Genomic DNA, 26,660 nt, shown 5'->3' on the forward strand with positions numbered 1-26,660 from the left:
AAGAATCTTTTCATGTACCTGCTGGTCATGTGGATATCTTCTTTGAAAAATATTAATTCTGCTCCTCTGCCCATATTTATTCAAGTTGTTTATTTATTTTTTGTTACAGAGTTGTATGAATTTCTTACATACTTTGAAATAACCCCTGGTTTGGTGTATGGTTTGCAAATGTTTTCACCCATTTCCTAGGTGGCTTTTATTTTTTTCTTTTCTTTTTTGGCAATGCAGAAGTTTTTAGTTTGATGTAGTCCCATTAATTGCTTTTTACTTTAAACTACCCATTATTATAGCAACACTTTGTAAAGTTTATCATTGACTCAAGGTCAATGGTTTTATTTTTTAGAGCATTAAATGAGGGTGGTGTGCAAATCTTGTTGAGGCTATCCCGTATACCATCTGAGAGAACTTTCAAGACAGTCCTAATTCACAACCATACCTTGAGGGTCATGACTTCTCAGGGACAGTTGAAAGTGTTTATATGATACACCCAAATGCTCAGATGCATGCACACACACACACAGCTACCTGCATGCACACATGCATGCCACACATGCATACACACATGCACACACACACACACACACATGCACATGGCACAGAACAAGTATAGGGTGTCATGGGCTTCCAGATTTTGACCAGCCACCCTCCACCCACCCAGACTCAAAGTGTGAACGAGTGTGGATGGAGGAGGTAAATAAATCCATTTGCTACCATTTTTCCCTCTTCTCTCCCTCCCCAGATGCACAAATTTTCACTCTCAGAATAAGATCAATGATAGATTCATTTAAAAATAAATCTTCATAAATACATTAAGTTAATTTTTAATTAGTTGATGAATTAAAAATAAAAATTTTAAAGCATTTATTTTAAATGAATTCAGTACAGTTTGTCTTTGATTTGAGCCTCACCCATGTTCAGGGATTATGTTTAAGGTCTAAAGAATAAAGGCAAATGAAGGGTCATAAGAAAGACTTGCATAGCCACAGGCAATGTTTGATTTTATCATGATTTAAGACATAAGATTATTAAAATACATTTTTTGTCAGTCTGAGTTTTTTTAAGATATCCTTTACTTCTTTTTAGGAACCCCCCCCCACACACACACACAATTACCCTCTATTAAAATAAAGTTTCCAATGAAAGTAATTAAGATTTTATTATGAAATTTTAATAAACCAATTACTTCTCATGAATATGGATAATCTCAAGGAAAAGAGCCACACTGTGCCTGAAATAAAAATAAACTATATTTTAAATATATTTAGTATACATAATTAGTTATTTAAATGTCTTCTCAACTAGACTTACTGTCAGAATTATATTTGGGACAGTAATAATTTTATACTGTAAAGGAAAGCTATTGAATACATATAATTAAAGGAAAGATGCTATTAAACAATTTTATTAGAGATTTTAATCTCAAAGATATTAGCATATTTTCATCAGGTAAATTGAAATTTGCTAGTGACCATCAACCAAAAATACTAAAACATCTTTATGTTACTTTCAGATAAGGATAAATGAAATAGCTTGCATGGATACTAACTACCACTATGAATTCAGTTTATTCCACTGTTCTTTCACAAATTGAAATTTTAGTACTACCTTGGCTAATTTAGAATTATCATGGAGTTAATAGAAGATAATTACCCATATTGAAACATTAGAGATAAACCTTCTAATGCTAAATTAACTAATGTTTTTTACTGATATAAATTTTTCTCTACTAGCTAGAAGTAGAATTTCTGTAGGATCAAGGGTTATAATCTCATTGAAATAACATTTTGTATTCTCATTTGGATTTATTATTTGTAACATCTGCTATTTTATTTCTTTAAATCATGACTTCATTTTGCCGTACTGTGATACTTAAGGAGTGTACAATGCTTGGAGTACATGTCATCTTATAAGCGTCTATCATCCAGTTATTAATTCTTGTATTTACTTAGCACCTGTTTGGTGAGCATCTTATATGTGTCAGAGTATATTCTATGTGCTGTGTGTGTTCTGTAAGCTACACTCAGGCCCTTTGCTTTCATATCATTGCTGGAATCTTGTTGTGGGGAAGAATGGTGAGCAAAGGGTAGAAGATCAGATAATGAGGAAGCATGGGAATGGGCATTAGTGATGAGGTCTCTGTTGAAAATTAAAATAGGAGGTCTGACAGCAAATGTCTGGGAAGGTAGTTTAGAATGATCCAGAAAAGATTCTCTGAGGTTTTGCATATTCAAGGTGCCATGTGAGCAGAAAGAAGGATCAGCCTTGGAAAGGTCTGGAGAAGAATGTTCCAGTAAGTCTAAGAGATCTGAGCTACAAATGAGCTTGTGCATTCAAGGAGAAGAAATATAACCATGTTGGCTACAGCAGAATAACTACAAACTACAACAATGGAAGGACCCTGGGGATAGAGACTTCTTGTTTTGTTCAGTAATGTATCCTCAGCATCAAACAGAACCTAGGTCCTTAATATGCATGGAGTGAATAAGTGAATGAGCAATTAAAGACGAATTTAGAGATTTAGGGGAACACCTGACCATGAAGCTATAATAAGAGGTTTAATTTTATCTGAAACATAGCAATATTTTAAGAGGTTGCGTGGTGCTGAATGTTGGCCCCCCAAATGTGTCCATGTCTTAATTCTCAGAGCCTTGTGAATATTAGATAGTAAAAGGGAATTTGCAGATGGGATTAAGTTAAGGATCTTGAGATGGGGAGATTATCTTGAGTTACCCAAGTGGGCTCAGTGAAATCACAAATATCCTTATAACAGGGAGACAGGAAGGTTAGAGTCCAAGAAGGGGATATGATAATGGATGCTGAGGTCAGAGTGAAACAGGCCTCAAGCCAAGGAGCACAGGCAAGCCTTTAGAAGTCAAAAAAAAAAAAGCAGGGGTGTTTCAGTGGCTTAGATGGTTAAGTGTCTGCCTTCAGCTCAGGTCATGATCTCAGGGTCCTGGGATGAAGCCCCAGGGTGGGCTTCTTGCTCAGTGGGGAGCCTGCTTCTCCCTCTCCCTTTTCTCTTCAATCATGCTTGCTCTCTCAATCTCTCTCTTTTTCTCTCTTGCTCTCTCTCAAATAAATACAATCTTAAAAAAAAAAAAAAAAGGTTAAAAAAGCCAAGGCTCTCTTAGAGCCTCCAGAAGGAGGGCCACCCTGCTGCTCTATTTTAAAGGGGAGGTGGAGAATGAGTCCAGAGACAAAGAGAAAGTAGAGGGAAGAGAAGAGACCCCATACAATGCCTGAGTGTCAAGAGTACAGGAGCGGCAAATCTAAGTTGGTTCTGGCTCAGAGCCCCTCATGGGGCTACATGATCTGAAGGTTTATCTGGGGCTGGAGGTTCCACTCCCAAGGTGGTCTTCCCATGACTGTTGGCTCGAGGCCTCAGTTCTTTGCTACATGGGCCTCTTTGTGGCAGCACATGAAGGTCTTCCCAGCATGACAGCAGGCTTCCCTTCCAACAAGCAATCCAAATCAGAGTTAGGAGGAAGCTCCAAACTATGACCTAGTCACAGAAGCCACCCACTGTCACCTCCACCGTATTTTGTTGGGCAAAGCAAGTAAGTCTCTAAGTCCAGTACTTAATCACAGAGAGAAGGATTGGACTCCACCATCAGAAGGGGATGTCAAAAGAGAGAATAACAAAAATGTTAAACCAGCACAGAAGAAAGAGGAAGGAGTGAAGAGATATTTGAGCAGAACAACCATTTCTCTTTTCTTTATAGAGAATGCCTAGATGTGTCTTTTTCTCACTAACTTCTCTCTCGTTTGCCAGAACTAATGTACTAATGTGTGTGTGTGTCTGTCTGTCTGTCTGTCTGTGAGAGAGAGAGAGAGTGAGCAAATGTGTATGAGTCTGTGTGTGTGTATAGATGTGCGTATGCATATATGAGGGTGTGTGCATGTGTCTGTGTGAATGTGTGTCTGTCTGTAGCAAGACAGCTGTAGAGTTGCTGGCTGTTACCCACTTTGACTCCTGCCAGACATACCAGCCTCCTCCCCAATGGCCCCAGAGACTTCTGGTTCAGCACTCAAGCTTGTCTCCATGTCCAGATCATCTAACCCAAACTCAAGAGTTTTGAAGGCTCCCTGCATCTGGTTGACAGAACTCCTGCCAAAAGACGTTTTGCCACATGACCTCCCCTTGACCAAGTCCTCCTCCAAGCAGAGGTGATAGAAGCTGCCTCTGCTCAGAGGTTCACTGTAGGTCCCATGGGTGGGCAAGCACGTGGGAGCTGCAGATGGGAATTACCATAGAAGGTTCGGAGACGGGGTCAAGTGCTGTGTTAAGCTCCCTGGAATGTGAAACACAGATGGAGCCAGCCTGGAAAGGCACAATGAATGGGGGCTAGGAGACTTCTGTCCCTGCTTGGTTCTGAATGAGGTTATACTGATTAATGAATTAATGAGGAAGGTAATGGAGAGAAGAGCCCAATAAAGAGTTATCTTGGACCATCTCCTTTCCATCTGTTCACTTTCTGTCAGGTATTAGATTAGGCCTTTACATTTCCTTTGATTTTCCCCTCTTCAGACCTTTTTTCTGATGTTTAGAAAACAACAGGGGCGCCTCAGTCAGTGAAGGGTCTGGTCTGGCTCTTAATTTCCGCTCAGGCCATGATCTCGGGGTCATGGAATGGACACTTGCCTCGGGCTCCGCACTCAGCAGAAATTCTGCTGGAGATTCTCTCCCACTCCCTCTGCCCAAACCCCACGACACTCGCTCACTCACTCCCTCTAATTTAAAAAAAGGAAAGAGTAAAAATTGCTTTATTATCACAGGATGCCTTTAGATTCTTTTAAATTCATTGCATGCAAAAATGCAAAAGTCTCTTTTTTATTATTTAGCTTTTAGAAGAAATGTATTTTACAACAAAACATACCACCTGTATTTTAGAGCATTCACATGCCTCAATTTTCATGGATTGGTATTTTCAAATCAGGATTTTGGAATGAAAAAATTTAAATTTTCTATCTGTATGTGTGCATCATATGCATAGAAGAATAGACATAAACCCTTGAATGTGATACTTCATAAAGTTATCCTCAAATACTAGGGTAGATATTAATTTCATTTTAATGTGCTTTTTAAGTTTGAAAATCTATTTTATTAGAAAAAAGAATTTTTGCTAGGATTACAAATGAACATATTTTGATTATCTAAAATGTAATAAAACATTTCTTAATAGAATGAATACTCAACTTTAAATATTATTTAAAACAGGATAAATGTACATGATAATAGTGCTATATTTCAAATTCATCCAAATCAGAATATATTTTTGGGCACTTTCTGTGTACCACTGAGCCTTTTCTGTGTATTGTGTACCCAATTTACAATACTAATGGCAAGACAAACTTGCTCACAGAAGTTTATAAAAAATGGTCTATATGCTAAAGTAGGGTGGGAAAAATTTTTCTGTAAAGAACCAGATAGTAAATTGCTCAACCTTTGTGGCCCAGTCTGTCACAAAATTCAACTCTTCCCTTGTAGGCCATAGACAAGTATGCAAATACATAGAGCCGTGTTCCAAAAAAACCTTTACTTATAAAAACAAGTAGGCAGGATTTTCCCTCAAGCCAAACCCCTGTATTAAAGGATTGATTTATACATAGTGAGCATCAAAAACATTTTTTCCTTTGTATTTACTTCAATAAAATTCCCAGCAAATGCTATTTCAAAAGACAGCTGTGAAAGGAGTTTGTCTCTGCAGTCACATTTTTATAGAGCCGATTTAAAACTCCCTTTAGGGAGAGGGAGGAGCAAGATGGCGGAAGAGTAGGGTCTCCAAATCACCAGTCTCCACCAAACTACCTAGAAAACCTTCAAATTATCCTGAAAATCTATGAATTCGGCCTGAGATTTAAAGAGAGACCAGCTGGAATGCAACAGTGAGAAGAGTTCGCGCTTCTATCAAGGTAGGAAGACGGGGAAAAAGAAATAAAGACACAAAGGCCTCCAAGGGGGAGGGGCCCCGCGAGGAGCCGGGCTGAGGCCGGGGCGAGGGTCCCCAGGACAGGAGAGCCCCGTCCCGGAGGAGCAGGAGCTGCACCGACCTTCCCGGGCGGAAAGGGGCTCGCGGGGAGTTGGAGCAGGACCCAGGAGGGCGGGGATGCCCTCGGGCTCCCCGGGACAGTAACAGCAACTGCGCGCCCAGGAGAGTGCGCCGAGCTCCCTAAGGGCTGCAGCGCGCACGGCGGGACCCGGCGGGACCCGGAGCAGCTGAAGGGGCTCGGGCGGCGGCTCCGCGGAGGGGGCTGCACGGCCCCGGGATCAGCTCGGAGGGGCTCGGGCAGAGGAAGAGGCTCCGTGCGGAGGGGGCTGCGCGGTTCCAGGAGCAGCTCGGAGGGGCTCGGGCGGCGGCTCCGCGGAGGGGGTTGCGCGGCGGCGGCCCGGGAGCGCGAATCCACCAGCGCAGGCTCCGGAGCACAGGGCGCCGGGACACAGCCCAGGATCCCGCCTCCCCCGGGACAGGCAGAGGCCGGGAGGGCCCAGGACAGCAAGGACGCTCCTGCCCCAGCTGAGCAGATCAGCGGCCCCGCCCGGAGCCTCCAGGCCCTGCAGACGGAGTTCCTGCCGGAGCTGAATCCAGGTTTCCAGAGCTGCCCCGCCACTGGGGCTGTTCCTCCTGCGGCCTCACGGGGTAAACAACCCCCACCGAGCCCTGCACCAGGCAGGGGCACAGCGGCTCCCCCAACTGCTAACACCTGAAAACCAGCACAACAGGCCCCTCCCCCAGAAGATCAGCTAGACTGACAACTTCCAGGAGAAGCCAAGGGACTTAAAGTACACAGAATCAGAAGATACTCCCCTGTGGTTCTTTTTTTTTTTTTTTTTTTTTTTGTTTTGTTTTTGTTTTTGTTTTTGTTTTGTTTTGCTTTTTGATTTGTTTCCTTCCCCCACCCCCTTTTTTTCTCCTTTCTTTTTCTTTCTCTTTTTCTTCTTTTTTTTTTTCTCGTTTTTTTTTCTTTTCTTCCCTTTTTTTTTCTCTTTCTCTTTTCTTTCCTTCTTTCTCTCCTCTCTTTTTCTCTTTTTCCCAATACAATTTGCTTTTGGCCACTCTGCACTGAGCAAAATGACTAGAAGGAAAACCTCACCTCAAAAGAAAGAATCAGAAACAGTCCTCTCTCCCACAGAGTTACAAAATCTGGATTACAATTCAATGTCAGAAAGCCAATTCAGAAGCACTATTATACAGCTACTGGTGGCTCTAGAAAAAAGTATAAAGGACTCAAGAGACTTCATGACTGCAGAATTTAGAGCTAATCAGGCAGAAATTAAAAATCAATTGAATGAGATGCAATCCAAACTAGAAGTCCTAACGACGAGGGTTAACGAGGTGGAAGAACGAGTGAGTGACCTAGAAGACAAGTTGATAGCAAAGAGGGAAACTGAGGAAAAAAGAGACAAACAATTAAAAGACCATGAAGATAGATTAAGGGAAATAAACGACAGCCTGAGGAAGAAAAACCTACGTTTAATTGGGGTTCCCGAGGGCGCCGAAAGGGACAGAGGGCCAGAATATGTATTTGAACAAATTCTAGCTGAAAACTTTCCTAATCTGGGAAGGGAAACAGGCATTCAGATCCAGGAAATAGAGAGATCCCCCCCTAAAATCAATAAAAACCGTTCAACACCTCGACATTTAATTGTGAAGCTTGCAAATTCCAAAGATAAGGAGAAGATCCTTAAAGCAGCAAGAGACAAGAAATCCCTGACTTTTATGGGGAGGAGTATTAGGGTAACAGCAGACCTCTCCACAGAGACCTGGCAGGCCAGAAAGGGCTGGCAGGATATATTCAGGGTCCTAAAGGAGAAGAACATGCAACCAAGAATACTTTATCCAGCAAGGCTCTCATTCACAATGGAAGGAGAGATAAAGAGCTTCCAAGACAGGCAGCAACTAAAAGAATATGTGACCTCCAAACCAGCTCTGCAAGAAATTTTAAGGGGGACTCTTAAAATTCCCCTTTAAGAAGAAGTTCAGTGGAACAGTCCACAAAAACAAAGACTGAATAGATATCATGATGACACTAAACTCATATCTCTCAATAGTAACTCTGAATGTGAACGGGCTTAATGACCCCATCAAAAGGCGCAGGGTTTCAGACTGGATAAAAAAGCAGGACCCATCTATTTGCTGTCTACAAGAGACTCATTTTAGACAGAAGGACACCTACAGCCTGAAAATAAAAGGTTGGAGAACCATTTACCATTCGAATGGTCCTCAAAAGAAAGCAGGGGTAGCCATCCTTATATCAGATAAACTAAAATTTACCCCAAAGACTGTAGTGAGAGATGAAGAGGGACACTATATCATACTTAAAGGATCTATTCAACAAGAGGACTTAACAATCCTCAATATATATGCTCCGAATGTGGGAGCTGCCAAATATATAAATCAATTATTAACCAAAGTGAAGAAATACTTAGATAATAATACACTTATACTTGGTGACTTCAATCTAGCTCTTTCTATACTCGATAGGTCTTCTAAGCAAAACATCTCCAAAGAAACGAGAGCTTTAAATGATACACTGGACCAGATGGATTTCACAGATATCTACAGAACTTTACATCCAAACTCAACCGAATACACATTCTTCTCAAGCGCACATGGAACTTTCTCCAGAATAGACCACATATTGGGTCACAAATCGGGTCTGAACCGATACCAAAAGATTGGGATTGTCCCCTGCATATTCTCGGACCATAATGCCTTGAAATTAGAACTAAATCACAACAAGAAGTTTGGAAGGACCTCAAACACATGGAGGTTAAGGACCATCCTGCTAAAAGATAAAAGGGTCAACCAGGAAATTAAGGAAGAATTAAAAAGATTCATGGAAACTAATGAGAATGAAGATACAACCGTTCAAAATCTTTGGGATGCAGCAAAAGCAGTCCTAAGGGGGAAATACATCGCAATACAAGCATCCATTCAAAAACTGGAAAGAACTCAAATACAAAAGCTAACCTTACACATAAAGGAGCTAGAGAAAAAACAGCAAATAGATCCTACACCCAAGAGAAGAAGGGAGTTAATAAAGATTCGAGCAGAACTCAACGAAATCGAGACCAGAAGAACTGTGGAACAGATCAACAGAACCAGGAGTTGGTTCTTTGAAAGAATTAATAAGATAGATAAACCATTAGCCAGCCTTATTAAAAAGAAGAGAGAGAAGACTCAAATTAATAAAATCATGAATGAGAAAGGAGAGATCACTACCAACACCAAGGAAATACAAACGATTTTAAAAACATATTATGAACAGCTATACGCCAATAAATTAAGCAATCTAGAAGAAATGGACGCATTCCTGGAAAGCCACAAACTACCAAAACTGGAACAGGAAGAAATAGAAAACCTGAACAGGCCAATAACCAGGGAGGAAATTGAAGCAGTCATCAAAAACCTCCCAAGACACAAGAGTCCAGGGCCAGATGGCTTCCCAGGAGAATTTTATCAAACGTTTAAAGAAGAAATCATACCTATTCTCCTAAAGCTGTTTGGAAAGATAGAAAGAGATGGAGTACTTCCAAATTCGTTCTATGAAGCCAGCATCACCTTAATTCCAAAGCCAGACAAAGACCCCGCCAAAAAGGAGAATTACAGACCAATATCCCTGATGAACATGGATGCAAAAATTCTCAACAAGATACTGGCCAATAGGATCCAACAGTACATTAAGAAAATTATTCACCATGACCAAGTAGGATTTATCCCTGGGACACAAGGCTGGTTCAACACCCGTAAAACAATCAATGTGATTCATCATATCAGCAAGAGAAAAACCAAGAACCATATGATCCTCTCATTAGATGCAGAGAAAGCATTTGACAAAATACAGCATCCATTCCTGATCAAAACTCTTCAGAGTGTAGGGATAGAGGGAACATTCCTCGACATCTTAAAAGCCATCTACGAAAAGCCCACAGCAAATATCATTCTCAATGGGGAAGCACTGGGAGCCTTTCCCCTAAGATCAGGAACAAGACAGGGATGTCCACTCTCACCACTGCTATTCAACATAGTACTGGAAGTCCTAGCCTCAGCAATCAGACAACAAAAAGACATTAAAGGCATTCAAATTGGCAAAGAAGAAGTCAAACTCTCCCTCTTCGCCGATGACATGATACTGTACATAGAAAACCCAAAAGTCTCCACCCCAAGATTGCTAGAACTCATACAGCAATTCGGTAGCGTGGCAGGATACAAAATCAATGCCCAGAAGTCAGTGGCATTTCTATACACTAACAATGAGACTGAAGAAAGAGAAATTAAGGAGTCAATCCCATTTACAATTGCACCCAAAAGCATAAGATACCTAGGAATAAACCTCACCAAAGATGTAAAGGATCTATACCCTCAAAACTATAGAACACTTCTGAAAGAAATTGAGGAAGACACAAAGAGATGGAAAAATATTCCATGCTCATGGATTGGCAGAATTAATATTGTGAAAATGTCAATGTTACCCAGGGCAATATACACGTTTAATGCAATCCCTATCAAAATACCATGGACTTTCTTCAGAGAGTTAGAACAAATTCTTTTAAGATTTGTGTGGAATCAGAAAAGACCCCGAATAGCCAGGGGAATTTTAAAAAAGAAAACCATATCTGGGGGCATCACAATGCCAGATTTCAGGTTGTACTACAAAGCTGTGGTCATCAAGACAGTGTGGTACTGGCACAAAAACAGACACATAGATCAGTGGAACAGAATAGAGAATCCAGAAGTGGACCCTGAACTTTATGGGCAACTAATATTCGATAAAGGAGGAAAGACTATCCATTGGAAGAAAGACAGTCTCTTCAATAAATGGTGCTGGGAAAATTGGACATCCACATGCAGAAGAATGAAACTAGACCACTCTCTTTCACCATACACAAAGATAAACTCAAAATGGATGAAAGATCTAAATGTGAGACAAGATTCCATCAAAATCCTAGAGAAGAACACAGGCAACACCCTTTTTGAACTCGGCCATAGTAACTTCTTGCAAGATACATCCACGAAGGCAAAAGAAACAAAAGCAAAAATGAACTATTGGGACTTCATCAAGATAAGAAGCTTTTGCACAGCAAAGGATACAGTCAACAAAACTCAAAGACAACCTACAGAATGGGAGAAGATATTTGCAAATGACATATCAGATAAAGGGCTAGTTTCCAAGATCTATAAAGAACTTATTAAACTCAACACCAAAGAAACAAACAATCCAATCATGAAATGGGCAAAAGACATGAACAGAAATCTCACAGAGGAAGACATAGACATGGCCAACATGCATATGAGAAAATGCTCTGCATCACTTGCCATCAGGGAAATACAAATGAAAACTACAATGAGATACCACCTCACACCAGTGAGAATGGGGAAAATTAACAAGGCAGGAAACAACAAATGTTGGAGAGGATGCGGAGAAAAGGGAACCCTCTTACACTGTTGGTGGGAATGTGAACTGGTGCAGCCACTCTGGAAAACTGTGTGGAGGTTCCTCAAACAGTTAAAAATATACCTGCCCTACGACCCAGCAATTGCACTGTTGGGGATTTACCCCAAAGATACAAATGCAATGAAACGCCGGGACACCTGCACCCCGATGTTTCTAGCAGCAATGGCCACGATAGCCAAACTGTGGAAGGAGCCTCGGTGTCCAACGAAAGATGAATGGATAAAGAAGATGTGGTTTATGTATACAATGGAATATTACTCAGCTATTAGAAATGACAAATACCCACCATTTGCTTCAACGTGGATGGAACTGGAGGGTATTATGCTGAGTGAAGTAAGTCAGTCAGAGAAGGACAAACATTATATGTTCTCATTCATTTGGGGAATATAAATAATAGTGAAAGGGAAAATAAGGGAAGGGAGAAGAAATGTGTGGGAAATATCAGAAAGGGAGACAGAACATAAAGACTGCTAACTCTGGGAAACGAACTAGGGGTGGTAGAAGGGGAGGAGGGCGGGGGGTGGGAGTGAATGGGTGACGGGCACTGGGTGTTATTCTGTATGTTAGTAAATTGAACACCAATAAAAAAATAAATTAAAAAAAAAAAAAAAAAAAAAAAAAAAAGAAACCAAGGGAAAAAAAAAAAAAAAATAAAACTCCCTTTAGTTATTAGGAATCCAACATTATCAACTTTCAGATTAATATTACTAATGCCTTTGATAAGTTCAACATATGCCATGAAAGATACTAATACATTTCAGAAATATCTGTGTTTTATTTGTTCTATTCATAACACAATAGATGAAACACAATCTTGTCTTAAAATTTATTGAAATCTTATTACATAAGTAAGATGGAACTTACGTTTCTAAAGACAACTATGATATTCTTTTTCAGTATCTGCTGTGACGATGTCTATTTAGATTAGTCTTGAGAGAAAACACAATCTTTCTTTCATAAAAAAGTAGAATATAATTCTTTCTTTTACTTTTATGTGTTCTGCTTTGAACAATAATAAAAAATACTTTAAAAGCATTTTCAAGTATTATAACTGACATGCAATATTAATGACTTTTTCTAACTTAATCCCATTTTAAGGTTTCACTTAAAAATATCTAAAACGCTAAAGAATCCTACCCAACCTAAAACCTTTGCTTTTGCTTTGCCTGCATTAATGACTGTTGTAGTCTATCCACTGCAGACATAACCTCCACTTTCTCCTGCTCCCTGTCATTAGTTACGTAAGGAAGACCAATCCCTGTGTCCTCCACGAGCACTGCTTCCTGAGAAAAATTGACAACGCTGTCACAAGGGACAGTAAATTAAATTCCTTGTTGAGCCCGTTGTCATCAGACTTGATGCTGGATTTTCATAAGGTCCTGTGTAATGGTGTATGGTTCTAAATGGAGGCCAAGTCAATCAGACAGTCCATATATGCACATTGAGGTCTCGGGTAAAACCAAAATGTCCTGCTGGTTTGTCACTCAAATTAACTTCCACAGCTCTTTCATCTTGGTTAGATTTTGGATCCTTGGGCCCATTATATTAATAGTGAACAGAAGTCTGCTTGGTATCCTTAATTCAAACCAGATCTCAGCCTTGTTACTCGTCATAATGGCACAAAGACAATCATAACACAAGTCCTCTGCCCACTTGTCAGATTTTCACAGCACCCCTTTAGGGATTCTCACAGGTGTTCTAAAAGTAAGGGTATGCTCTAGGACATGTGCTCACACTCTTAGTCCATCCTGCCCGTGCTATTAATTTGATGAGGGGAAGCACTTTGGAGGTGGAAAAAAAGAGTGATCATCCCAAAGCTCTGTTTCTGTGTGTCTTGCAGGAGTCCTTTGGAACCTCTCATCTTGCGACGCACTCAAAATGCCAATCATCCAGGACACTCTGGCAGTGTTGACCAATGCCGTGATTATTCCCCACTCAGGCTGGGAAAATTCACCTCTTCAGGATGATCGGAAAATACAGCTGCATTCCTCACAGGTGCTGCGAAATGCCACTGGATGCCTAAGGTGAGTCTCATCCGGGATGGCTCCTCCTGCAATCATACACTTTCTGTTTCTATAAATTCAGTTGCACCTTTACTGAGGATCAGAGCGTCCCAGAAAGATGAGCATTGGTAAAGGAGGATAAGAAGCTAGCAAAAACCACTTCTAATGAGGTAGCAAGGAGGGGTAGGCATCTTTTACTATAAGTTTCTTACTTCCTTAACATTTTTTGTGTCTTGGGTGAAAAATAAACATTTTCATTCCAACCCAAAATAATTAGTATGTTAAAGACAATAGTTTCCAATAATTTTCCATGTTATATTATATCATGCATACAGAATACCCAGGCAGGCCAGTTGGTTGGGGGAGGGTCTATGATATACACAGAGGGATCTAGTTAACTGTCATCGCTAGTTTTCTTTTTTATTCTTAAAAAATTGACTGTGTGACTGCCAGTTACTACAATTGCTTAGAGATAACTTTTTAATAAAACTTGTTGTATGAAATGTTCTTTTTAAATAATAAAAGCAAATATGTTCTAATTTTCTCTCAATTAATTTTTACAAAAATCATCCCCCAGAAATATATTAAGAAGTCTTAGAATCATCTTTATTTTTGTTTAATTTTTGCTCTTAGAAAAGAAGGTAATAATCAAGATACAGTTTTTCCAAATTCTGGAAACTCTGCTCCCAAGGATGCTGTATTTTGTACCAAAGTTGGAAATTTCTGCTGGATAAAATTAATGATGAGATGAGGGCAAAAGGGTGACTCAGAATACCCAGTCAAATAATCTATATTTCAAACATAAAATGTACGAGATTGTTTTAGCTGGGCTGCCTCCAAGCTGTCATTTCTCCTATAGTTGATTGGTTTCTAGGTGCAAAAACCAGTCCCTACTGAGAAGGAACAAAATCACCTTGCTGACATTAATAATAATTATCTCATGAATATTTATAACAGTGCTCCCAACCTCCAGTAGAGAGGGGTGGTGTGTTTGTGTAAATGTGCGTGCATAGAGGAAGATAAAGTGAGTCTGCCTCCATAAATATCGACATGCATTCACAGAGAGGAATAGGAAATCCTCTAATGATTTTGCTTTTCCTCAAGGTCACAAAATAATGATCTTTGGACATTATTTCTCTGGCAAAGCTTTACCATAAGGCAAATTTACAGTTCTCCAAAACTCCCTGTTGAGACATTCATTTTATAACCTCTCACATTCTGTTATCCTTCAGAAATCTCCTGTCCCACCAGAAGAAATATAACTCTTTCCAAAGCTAAAATTGTAGGTACTTCTGACTTTTTATACCTAATTTTTCCAGTTTAGTTATTTGCAACTATTATAGGTATTTTTTCCCTTCTGAGCATCTTCGACTTATAAAGAATCAAAAAAATAAAATAATATAAAATGAAAAAAAAGGAAAGAAAAGGAACTATTGCTCCTAATCATGGAAAAGTTCCCTCAGAATTAATCGTAGAAAAAAAAAAAAAAAGAATCAATTGTAGAAGTATGGTCAGTAAAGACCTGGTTAACGCTATCAGTTAAAATTCTCTCTGAGTGATACAGTAATGTAATTATACATTCAAGTTGTTGGACTTCTGGATGTAGGCCACTGCTGTTAAGAGCATACATTCAGCACCATTTAATGCGAAGTCAGATGAAGAAGCTAGACTGCTTAGGCTGATGGGTCCCTATAGTAGGTTCTGGGATGTGACCTAGAGCAAAGATAGGTCAATCAGGATGACTCTCCATCCCTCTCTATTCATACACACAGCGGCCTGGCCTAGTGCTTCAGCTGCTGAAAATGACCAGGAGCAACCACATCATAGGGAGCCAGAAAGGGAGATATCTGATTTGCAAAGAGTTTCACATAATCAGATTGGGTTTCTTTAGTCAAGATGCAACTGAGTTGGGGTTTTATATCTTCGTTCTGAATTACCATGTGACTGGCAAAGCAAAATCCATCAGTATGTAGTGAATACTTAACTCATCCCCTTAATTCATTGAACCCCTTGCCCTTCTACAGAAAGAAAGAATAATTTCTCCTCTTATTTGAATGTGTTTGTCAATCATTCCACAGTGAGGAACAGGTCTAACTAAGGAAGAAAATAGTGTAGGGAAGAGGCTAAAATGCATTTATCAAATCCTAGGTGGATACAAAGTTTCCAGAAATTTCTAAGAATATTTGCCACTTAATTTACAACCAGTGTTGGCAATGCACCAGAATAGTAACAATTGTTATTATCCTGATGGAAGGGTCTAGATTTTAATTTTTGAGGTTAGATACATTCTTGATTTTTCTGAGAAACCCTAGCTTTTTATTTACATTAAAGAAATTACTTCTTGTGCTATTCCGTCCTTTCAGCAGTCTTACCATGAGTATTTGTAGAGTGTCTGCTGTGTGCCTGGGAGGGACCTAGAGGCAGAAATAAACAAGGCCCAGCAAAATTCCTCCTGAAAATGCAGAAAAGATGTGAATATACTCCTTAAAATGTAAATTAATAACCAGATTGTCTCAATTTATAAACTGGATCTGGGCTTGTACCTTTGCAAGGAACATTTTCTTCTATCAAAATATTTAGAAAGAATTTGGTGCTTCCACACTTCTTAAAGAAAAAAAGTCACAGCAGTTCTTGTCTTTTTCATGTACTAAACATATATTGTATATAAAGTGATACAGTGAATTTATACACAAAAGGATATAGTAAGTTTGTATACCAATTTCATACTTTGATCTGACCTATTAATTTATAGCTTTGATTTTGCAAGTTGCTTGAATTGTATAAAATGCCAAATTTATACGTTCTAATTCTTTTCCAATGCCTCATGACCGCCACTATCATATTCCATGAAATTTGGCTAGAATGATTTAGGACCTTGTTTAGCTGGTAACAGAAAACCACTGCATTTGGCCTACAGAATGTACCTGCCTGGGTACGGGTGTGTAAGGAATTCAACAGACAACTCAGAAAGAATTGTGACTAAGTTGGTGTAAACCACATTAAGTGTCACAACTCACACACAATTCAGTTCATTTTATGTGATTTCTAGATATTTCACTGTGAAGGCAAAGAAAATCAGTAGCCTTCAAAAAATAATATAAAATATGTGCACTATTTCTTATTCTCTTCCTTTTCAGATCTTATTCCTTATTAGGGAAGTATTTTTAAAACTAAAGCATTATTGTTGAGGACAATCCTGTTATATCAAAATTCTTTTTAATTATTTACTTTCATGTATGTCAACTTCTAGAAATCCTCCACAGCCTTTAAGGATCAGGAATTACATATAATTCAATCCTTGTCATAATTATACATTTTAATCAATTTATTTTGAGAGTGTGATTTTCTCATTACCATTCATTATCAAATAACACTTTGAATTAAAAAAATTACAAGTAGCAACGTACATGAGTCACTAAATATATTTTTTTACTAAATATTTTTGATATGTGAGATGTCAGTTAAATTTAATTCAGTTATCTTTCCTTGGGCGATATTTCCCTGATATTGAGTTGGAATGGAAGCTCTCCTTTCTCAAGATTTCTAGAAATATTGAACAGTGGAGCTGTGTGTGTGTGTGTGTGTGTGTGTGTGTGTGTGTTGGGGGAGTTGTGGGTATGTTGGTTCATTCCAAAGTTTGACCTGGCCACATGATATTTATTAAGTAAATTTATGCATTTGTCAATAGAGACAAGATTTTCAAATAAGATAAATTGAATATCCCTGTCTTTCAAGGACCATAAATTTCTGCTTCAAGTACATCATTTATTCTTGTATGTACTGTGTGTTCAGTAGCTCATGTCTAGTAGGTTGGGAAGTCATTACTTGCACTCACCACTCCCACTATTCCACACGGAGAGGAAACACAGGGTCCTGTGAGGTGACAGGAACAGATCTATGCTCAGAGCAACACAACCAACTGAGCACCCAACTGCCAGATGGACTCACTCTCTCTTGTGTTGGCTGCTTTAATATGCTTCTTGACAGCTCCTAAGTGGCATCCTCTCAGCCAACATCCATCCATCTTGCCTGTAGTTGGCAACTGTCTTCCCCCTCCTCCATCTTTTCCTACTTCTCATTCTTCTCTCCTAAAGCCTCAAGTATGGAGTGGGAGGCCACCTGGAGAATTAGTCATGGAGCCCCACGTCAGCCCCTTCTCTCCACCTCCACCTTAAATCTTAATTTAGGCAATTAGTCAGAGCAATGGATGCTTTTTTTTTTTTAAGATAAGACTATATTTTAAGACATACCCTAGATAATAAACTTGACATTATTTTTCCAGTGCTCAGATTTCTCCATTCTCTTACCGATCATTTAATTCTCTTTTACTGATGGCTCTACTCCTTTTCCTGGGTAGTATTTCCTACACCGGGTGGCTTGCAGCTCCAGTGGGAGCTTCTGGTAGGTGAAAGTAAATTAATCTGATCACTAATGGAGAACAACATTATTCTTAATTTTTGTCCGTAGCAGGATTCAAACTTGCTTGTGTCATTTCAGGGTGGGAAGCTGAGCTTAAGAATTTCAGCAATTAGTATTCTGAAAGAGATCACCTTTTCATATTTCAGTAGGAAAAAAATGTATTATAAATGCAAATTGTACCACTCGTAAATGTTCAGAAGCTTATCAGAGGGAAATTTAAGTTAGACAAAAAAAGCATAAGCCTTCCTAAGCTAAGATCTGGAACGCTAACACTGTCCGACCTTTAGATAATTCCTTAGAGTCTTAATAAACTCTGTTCAGTTTTTCAGACCTTATCTTTGGCAGTGATGCCGTACCAATATCGATGGTGGTACCTACCCCACCACCAGCCCAGCATGGGGCACACCCACGGGAAATGTTCTGAAGAGATGAGTCTCTTGCCTTTTCCTTTGCTAAAAAAGCATGGTAAATCTTCACGGAAAGGTGTCATATCATGTTGACATAGCAAAAATTTAAGCACATATGAAATAAAAAATGAAAAGTTAATGCCCTTAGTCCTTTTCCATTTAAAATTCATTTGGGGGTAGGAAATGGAAATTTTCAAAAGCGAATCTGTTTCTGAAGTATCTGTCACTGAGGAAAGATGATAGAAATGAAAAAAAAAATCAGATTTTGTTGGAGGAGCGAGTTGATAAGAATGATGGTGGCTAGATTGTTGTATTCCAGGCAGCAGTGGCAGGTGGGGCCAGCAGGCATTACAGCTGCCAGCAATTAGCGCAAGTCATTTCCGCAAGCTTCCTTCTGCCCATGCCCACCCTGGACACACACTCATACTCCCCTTCTTCCTCATCCCTGCCTCTTTTCTAATGTCTGTCTTTTGCTCCAATGCTGTACAATTTAAGCTTCAATTTTTAATAACAGCCATCTTAAAATATGGCCTAAAAAATGTGGCCAAATGTTATTTGTAAGGCTTAGGCTATAAGGTGCATGAAGTTACTGGGTTAGTTCTTTTTCTTTCACTTTAGGATTAAGGAGTCCTCCAGAAGACTACTCTCCTTTGGCCTAAACCAGGCAAGTCAGACCATGGAAGAGATTGAGTTCTGTACTCATGATTGTTCCATCATACAATGTATAATCACACTTTTCCTAGCTCTGGCCAAAATAATCACCTTCAATCAAAATGTATGTTGGCCAACCACAGCCTGATGGCTAAACAGTGAAGGTCAGACTGGCTCAGCCTGTAGACAAGCTCGTTTTGCCTGAGATGATTGTAATGGGTTAAATGAATGCCCCTCCACCCTGCCAAAAAAAAATTTATGTCCACCAGGAACCTCACAATGTGACCCTATTTAGAAATAGGGTCTTTGCAGATACATTATTTAAACCAAGAAGAGGTCATACTGGCTTAGGTTGGGCCTGAATCCAATGGATGGTGTCTTTATAAGAAGAGGACCTACCTCAAGTATGAGTGCACTTACATATGGAAGCCTAACAAACAAGAGCAACACAACTCAAGAGAAGGCCATGTGAAGACAGGGGCAGAGATTGGAGTGATGTGGGGGTAAGCCAAGGAATGCATGGGCATTGCAGAAAGCCACCAGAAGCTAGAAAAATGCAAAGAAGGATTCCTCCCCGGAGCCTTCAGTGGGAACATGGCCCTGCTGAGACCTTGATTTTGGAATTCTAATCTCTCAAACTGTGGGAGAATGAGTATCTGTTGTTTTAAGCTCCCCCCAGTTTGTGGTACCTTATTCTGGCAGCACTGGGAACTGCCTGCAGTCACCCCAGAAAGTAATCCAGAGGGGGCCTCCAAAGGCAGAAAGCTGCCATAAAACATAGTGGGGAGCAAGGGGGACTGTAAATAACCCAGAGAAGCTGCCCATACCCAAAGAGTGTTCATGCACAGGAACAAACCACCTGGATAGGGAGCTGTTGTTGCTCTAGGCCATAGCTCAGGTGCAAGGCCAAACATCCCTTGCAGAGGATGGGGGTCTGCAAGCCCAGGTGTGGCTGTCTCAGCCAAAGAAGGTCCACATGAAGTCTCTCGACTGGGTAGCTGTTAAATAAGCATCTCCCCACATGTGAATCTGGTTTCTGTGTTTTCTGCTTCTATTTATGAACCCACCACCCATTTCCTCCAGTTTTTACCTTCTGAATGTTCTGCGGATCTATTTAATACTATGGACAGCCAGAAGTCATTCTAGATTCTCAAGCAGGGCACATGACCTGATAGAAGGATCACCTAAGGAAGTTGCCTCCCGCAGCTGAGTGCAGAATGAATGCTTTCTGGGTTTCGCATGAAACCTGACTGTGTTTCCCATTTAAAGTATCACAAATCAACATCCTAAAGATCCCTGTCATGGCCATGATCATCATTTCAGAGTGAACTACAGGTGAAGCCTTGCTGAGTATCCTTTTTTACCATTTAATCTGCATGCTCAATAAGACGACTCTGATCCATTACTGTATGGCTGTGTTCCATTTAGTCATGCGTGCTTAGAACTCTATCTCCAGCCAAAATATCTGCATAAGGCTGGCTTTGCTAACCTCCACAGCTCATTTCCTAGAGCCCCTGAGTCATTTATTTATTTTTATTATTCTATTCCCACTTCAACATCTTGTCCTGAAGGACAACAATATACAACCCTAATTTTTCTATCTATCTCGTATACACGAAAATGTTATTAAGCCCATCAAAGGAGCTGCACTGCACCTTTGCTTATGAGTATAATTAAACTCAGACCCTCAATTAGTCATTTTAACCCATATAATGGATGAGCATTTGGTCCCATGGAGCCACTAATTCTGGAGTGACCTTGAGAAAACCCTTTCACAGAGTAATACCTAGTGATCATTACACTCTGGCTGGAAAGCTCCAAGGACATTTATTTTATCTGGTTTGTCTGTTACATTAGCCACAGGTAAAAGGAGGAATTATTATTACTTTTATGTTTGATTGCTTGCCAATATTATTCGACCACTAAAAAGAATCTATTTTGCTGCCATGACTTATTCACTCCATAACTGAAAGCCTGTAGCTCCCACCTCCTTCGCCCATTTTGCCCATCTCCCCCATACCCTCCTCTGGCAGCCATCAGTGTGTTCCTTGTATTGATGGGCTGGGGATTTCTGCTCTCTTGGTTTGCTTGTTTGTTAGGCTTCCACATGTAAGTGCACTTATATGGCATTTGTCTTTCACTGTCTGACCTACTTCATGATAGAACATATAGTCAAAAAAAAAAAAATCTGTTCTAAAAAGTTTTTTTAAAAGTCTTGTATAATGAGTTCTGGATTTATCCCAGGCTTGTGTTGCAGCTGAACTGAGCACTCTTTATCCAGTGACTTAAAATGGGAATGACCTACTCTATGTGGATGCTGTGAACAGAGAACCCACTCACACTTGGTTTTCCCACGCCTAGTACTAAAGCAGATGATATTCCTCACCTGGGCAGCTCTCTTTTTCAGATCACTGTGCCTTTTATGGATGCAAAGTGAATGGTTTTCTTGAGTCCTAACTCAGCAATGAAGGGCCCCTTTGAAAGAAAGGAGCAGAATTGGGGGTGGGGTAGCAGAAGGAGCAAGGGGGTTAGGGCCCCATCAGAGAAGACAGTTGGACTGCCTTTCTCAGCAGCTCCTTTGGTGACAAGGGCTTCAGTCTCCCATGGAGCACCTCAAGCTTCTAGCTCACTCTGTGCCACCCAATCAGGGCAGGTTATACTCTATTAGTTTATATTAATAAGTTTATATTCTATTAATAGGTTACAAAGTTTATACTGGATGAGTTTGCTAAGGCTATCATAGCAAAGTACCACAAATTGGATGGCTTAAACAGCAGAAATGTATTTTCTCACAATTCTGGAAGTTAGGAGTCTAAGATCAAGATGTCAGCAGGACTGGTTCTCAAAGGATCTGTCTCCTTGGTTTGCAGATGACCATCTTCTCGCTGTGTCCTCCTATGGTCTTCCCTTTGTGTCTGTGTGTCCTGATCTCTTCTTATAAATCTCCAAGCTGTGATCTCCAAGTGAGGCATCGCCCTTGGATACCACAGACTCTAGGGTTTGGCCTTTGGCCTTGCCTGGTCAGAAACTGGACCTTACAGCTACAATAGCATCAGGAGGAAATTAGCTTTGGTTTAACATCTGTTAAGAGCCCATTATAATGCTATGCCCCCTTAATGTGCGTGCTGTTTTATACAATTGTCGCTATAATGTAGTGAAGTAGGATTCCTTATCCCATTTTATAGATCAAGAAGCTGATGCTCATAAGGATAAGAGTAGCTTGACCCAAGTCATACAGCTAATTAGGAAAGGAAAGATGTTATAAATCCAAGGTTGTGTGATGCCTCAGCTGGATTCCTCCCACTCTACCATGTTCCATTAGGCAGAGACAAGGAGCAGCACAAGAACACCAACGGATATTTACACTGAGGCTAGGATGCTGGCTCAGCCCAGATCCTAAGAGAAGCAGACGTGAAGACAGAATTTGCAGTCCATGCGAGGTATCTAATTAGGAGCAGTACTAGAGAGGATGATGGGAGGGAACCAGAGAACCTGGAAGAGCCTTCACACCATGATGCAGCAGGTCTGACCCCAAGTGAAGGGGAGTAGAAAAGAAGGAAGGAATGTTGGTTGGGTGGGTGAAATTGTCTTAAGATCTCAGGGAGTTTGACAAGATCACTGGAGAGTTCTTAAGCCCAAGTCATTCCTCCAAGGAGTCCCCCATCACCCTGGACCAGGCTTGCCCTATCACTGCTGCTGAGCTGGGTCACTTGCTGGAAGCACCCCTGGGGAGTGAAGCTTGAGCATGAAGGCAAACACAGTGACACATCTTAGGGCACAGAAGCTGGAACATCAGTCAGTGATGTTCCTGCAGTGAGAGATTTAAGTGGGTGCATTTTTATGGACATTACATAAGCCTAATCCTTTACCAGTGCTTTCATTTTCTATAGGCTAGCCACTAGGAGTCACTTGACAATCGGAAAGATGCTTGGGGATACAGAATCCAAACTAGAGGAGTTAGTTACATTGACTAAAAGTTTCATTCTCTCAATCTATTCTTTTGAGTCCTTACTCTGTGCTTGGCCCTATTGTAGGCATGCGGGCTGTGATGAAGAGCAGATAGACACAGTCTGTGGGGTTTGCCATTGAAAGAACGCATAATGTCATTAAGACAACCAGATTGAATCTAAGTCCCATTAGGCTGCCCCAGAACTGGAAAAATTGGAGTGTGTCTCTCCTAAATAATGCCTCAGAAGGCCATATTCTTTTTTTTTTAATTTTTTATTTTATTTTTTTTATTTCTTGGCTAATCTACCTCTCTCTTACTAACACAATTTTTCTTTACATAAAAAGCTGCTTACCGTTAATTGATTGACTGCAACATCTTGTAGTCTTAAAGCTTTCTCTCTTTTCAGGGTTTTGCATTCTCATATCTTTTCTATTAGGAAAAGTCTGAAAAAACTTCAGTTTTTAATTCTATCAGAAGACATTTTTAAAGAAGGAGGAGGAGGAGAGGAAGAAGAAGAAGAGGAGGAGGAAGAAGGAGGAGAAATTTCTATCCTCTAGAGGACTAACTATAATTTTCCAAAGTCCTCTCTGGCATTTATGTCCCATGGAACAGTAATAGGGATCATTTCTCCCCAAACATTGTCTTGTTTCCCTAAGCTAGAAGTGAGAGTATAATGATTTCACCTTAAATATAAACTTTTAATATAAGACGCCCTATCATGCTCTTCCTTCTAAAAGTTTCCATGACTTATTTCTGCAAAATTTGATCGACTTAATTATGAAAATTTGCAGGATCTAACTAAAACTTGTTTTGAATTATTTATTCTACAATTTGATTGCAAATATGGGCTTCTTTTAAAGGACAAGCAAATATTAAATTTTATATTTTCAGTATGAGTAGTCATTCTTCCTATTAGAATATGAATATTCAAATCTTTCCATTAGTATGAAAAAATCACTTCCTTTAAAAAAAGATTAAATAAAAAATCTAGTTAATCCCCAATCGGTAGACAATGGTGTTTAATATTTATCCCTATAAAATATTGGGTTGTAGGGTGTTAACTCTCTGATAAATAAAAAGCAAATTGCAAGAGATGGATCATTCTTCAAATACTTCATAACTTCCTGATATTAAAAATATAATTTTTCCTACTGCTGCCCTCCCAAATTATATTACATTGCATCAGAAGTAGCTTCCCTGGAGGAGAAGCAAAGAAACAAGTCTATTATCCATAAATTGAAGAAGAACGAGCTCACCAAACAGTTTCACTTACGTGCTAATCCTCCCCAGTATTTTAACACATCTATTTTCATACCATCTCTCCTTTCCCTTTTCAAAGTGGCACTTATTTTAAAATAAAGCCAGCATTTGTCAGAATTGTGACAAAACAACCAGAGAGATGAGGACAACTCGTAAGAGAACAAGCAAGCACAAGTGGAGACTAGCCTACACCCAGTAGTGTTAATGAAGATCTCCAGCTTGCAGTTGCAATTCCTCTTGGAGGAAAAAGAAACAAAACCAATGAGAGCCATGAGTAGCGTTTTCAAAGCACCAATGCAGAGATCATGCCCCCCCATCCTATGAACTCCAGAGTGAAGAGCTGGATGTACAACTCTCCTCTCCACAGCAAGGTTCTAAAGTCTTTTGCTGCTTTCATTCTCTTCTTCTTGAGTCTAGATGTTCCTTAATAGACCAAGGATATTGGAAGTTAGTCTCACTTGTCCTTTAGTTGACCAAGGGACTCTTTGAAATAAAAGAGCAGAAAGTGTTTGAATCGCCACCCTGTTCTCCTGGCCCCCCTTTCCTGGGTTAGTGACATCCTCCTGTCCCAGAGCCAGAGTTTGGAGCTATCCATGAGTGTTTGCTTCGGGGCGTTTGATAGGCAGCCCAGTCCCTGGGTTCCCCTCTATCGCCCTTCCCCTTGGAGCTATGACACGGAGGGGTGACAAGTGGGGCCTCTGACTCAGAAAACTGTAGCAGGGTAGAGGAATCACAGTAAGCAGAGGTGCAGGTGGGGTGAATAGAAGTACCACTTGGTCCTCTGCACTAAACCAGGAAGCTCCTGGTTGCCTCTCTATGGTGGGATCTTCACCATCTGCTAGCAAGTTGCTCGTTCTGGAAACAGAATTGGGGAAGCTACTAATTGTAAAACTTGCTCTTCATTCTTACTGGAAAGTCCTTGTTCTGAGCTGGCAGAAGGTTCTGGAAGTACTCACTGAGATGTTTTCCTTAGGCAAAGAGCCAGAGGGAAGGCAGCCCTACCTAGATTTCATGCTTTGGTCTACATTGTGTTGCCTCTGAAAGATCTAAGCAGAAGAAGCAGTTGGTCGTAACAACACGCGCTAACAGATTGACAGCCTTCAACACTTGAGTTTTAGGGGACTGTGCATTTTTTTGTCCGTGTCATAGATTCTTTGTCAGTTTTTCAGTCTGCTAAGTAAAAGGACAGACATGCCAGGACTTCAGATTAACCCAGCGTCCTTCACTGTTGTCCTGGAGAGGTACAAATACATCATTATTCCCCATTAATAAGCACTCAACCAGCAAGGAAGATGCTGTGCCGTGGATGCGCTGACTGGAGCTAATGAATCCCAACAACTAATTACACTTCTCTTAAGGTAACTTATTACCAGAAAATAGCTGTGTTAGCACAAAGATTTTATGTGAGAATGGCAATACTCAGGAAGAGGCCAGCTGATTAATCGTCCCCCGTAATTCTCCATAATAGTCCTGTCTGGACTTTTGTGTCCAGACCATTGTTCTTCCCAGGGTTACATTTGCCCTGACCTTATTTTGGACCAACAATGTAATTGGTAATTGCAGGCTAATTTATATAAACAAACGAGGGTCCTGCTAAATGAAAGCATTGTCACTGTGATTGGTACTTACTGCTCCAGGAGCTCTCTATTTTGTACAAGTTTGGGTCAAGTGTTTGGAGCCAATGGCGCTTACTGCAAAAAAATGATTATTTCAAGCAAGAAAAAACATCATGTCCTTTTAAGGCCTACCAGGAAGAATGGTTTATGGTCTGTTGCAGGGAATGAGTGCTCACATGTTTTGGAGAAAACTGGCTTTGTCCTTTGCTAGAATCTTGACAGGACCTGAAGGGTCCTTCTCTTTAGTATCTTTGAAAGCAGTACTGATAAGTCTCTTCCTAGAACATAAAGAAACCTTACTTATTTCTCCTCTGCAGGCAGCATTGTCATCCTGACTAGCAAACATGATTAAATGTCATTTGCCCTTGACCCCTGTCACTCCTAAGCAGCTGAAATAGATTAAGAGGGCAATGCTTCCCAAATCAGATGGAGCTGAATGTCCTCAGCCAGGACCAGCAGTAATAACTCACAGAGGAGCTGGTGCTGGGGTTTATTACCATTTTTTCAGGGCTCATTCCTATTTGAGGGGAGATAATTCAAACAGATTATCCTATTGTTTCCTTTCAAGAACCCAGCCGGTAACCCCTGCAGCCGGTAACCCCTTAGAGAGACACCTTCAGAAGAGGCCCTCAGGGACAATAGCTCAGAAAGGCCAAGCTGTGGGTCTGAGGTACTCACAGGGCCACCAGTACAACAACCCAGTTGGAGAAAGAAATCCCTAACCTCTCACCTTCCAGGGCCTATAAGCTTCCTCTTTTCTTTAGAAACTTTTTACACTCTGAAGGCTTTAATTCAAGTGAAGCCAGAGGCCAAGAAGCACAATAAATCATGAAGATGGGGTTAACCTGACCCACAGGTCAATCTGACTGGTAGCAAAAATATGTCCCTACCCAAGGGG

The 26,660-nt window shown here is 40.3% G+C and overlaps 1 protein-coding gene across 5 annotated transcripts in view; it reads left to right on the forward strand.

Annotated features, from left to right (window-relative positions):
• CTNND2 (catenin delta 2) overlaps positions 1-26,660 on the forward strand; it is a 924,458-nt gene that overhangs the window by 741,108 nt on the left and 156,690 nt on the right. For all 5 annotated transcript variants that reach the window (XM_025451313.3, XM_025451315.3, XM_025451314.3 and 2 more), the window contains one exon: positions 13,298-13,481. In XM_025451313.3, the coding sequence (XP_025307098.1) occupies positions 13,298-13,481 (184 nt within the window). The remainder of the gene's footprint in view (positions 1-13,297; positions 13,482-26,660) is intronic.

Source organism: Canis lupus, chromosome 34, assembly GCF_003254725.2.
Source record: "Canis lupus dingo isolate Sandy chromosome 34, ASM325472v2, whole genome shotgun sequence".
In the NCBI taxonomy this organism is placed as follows: domain Eukaryota; kingdom Metazoa; phylum Chordata; class Mammalia; order Carnivora; family Canidae; genus Canis; species Canis lupus.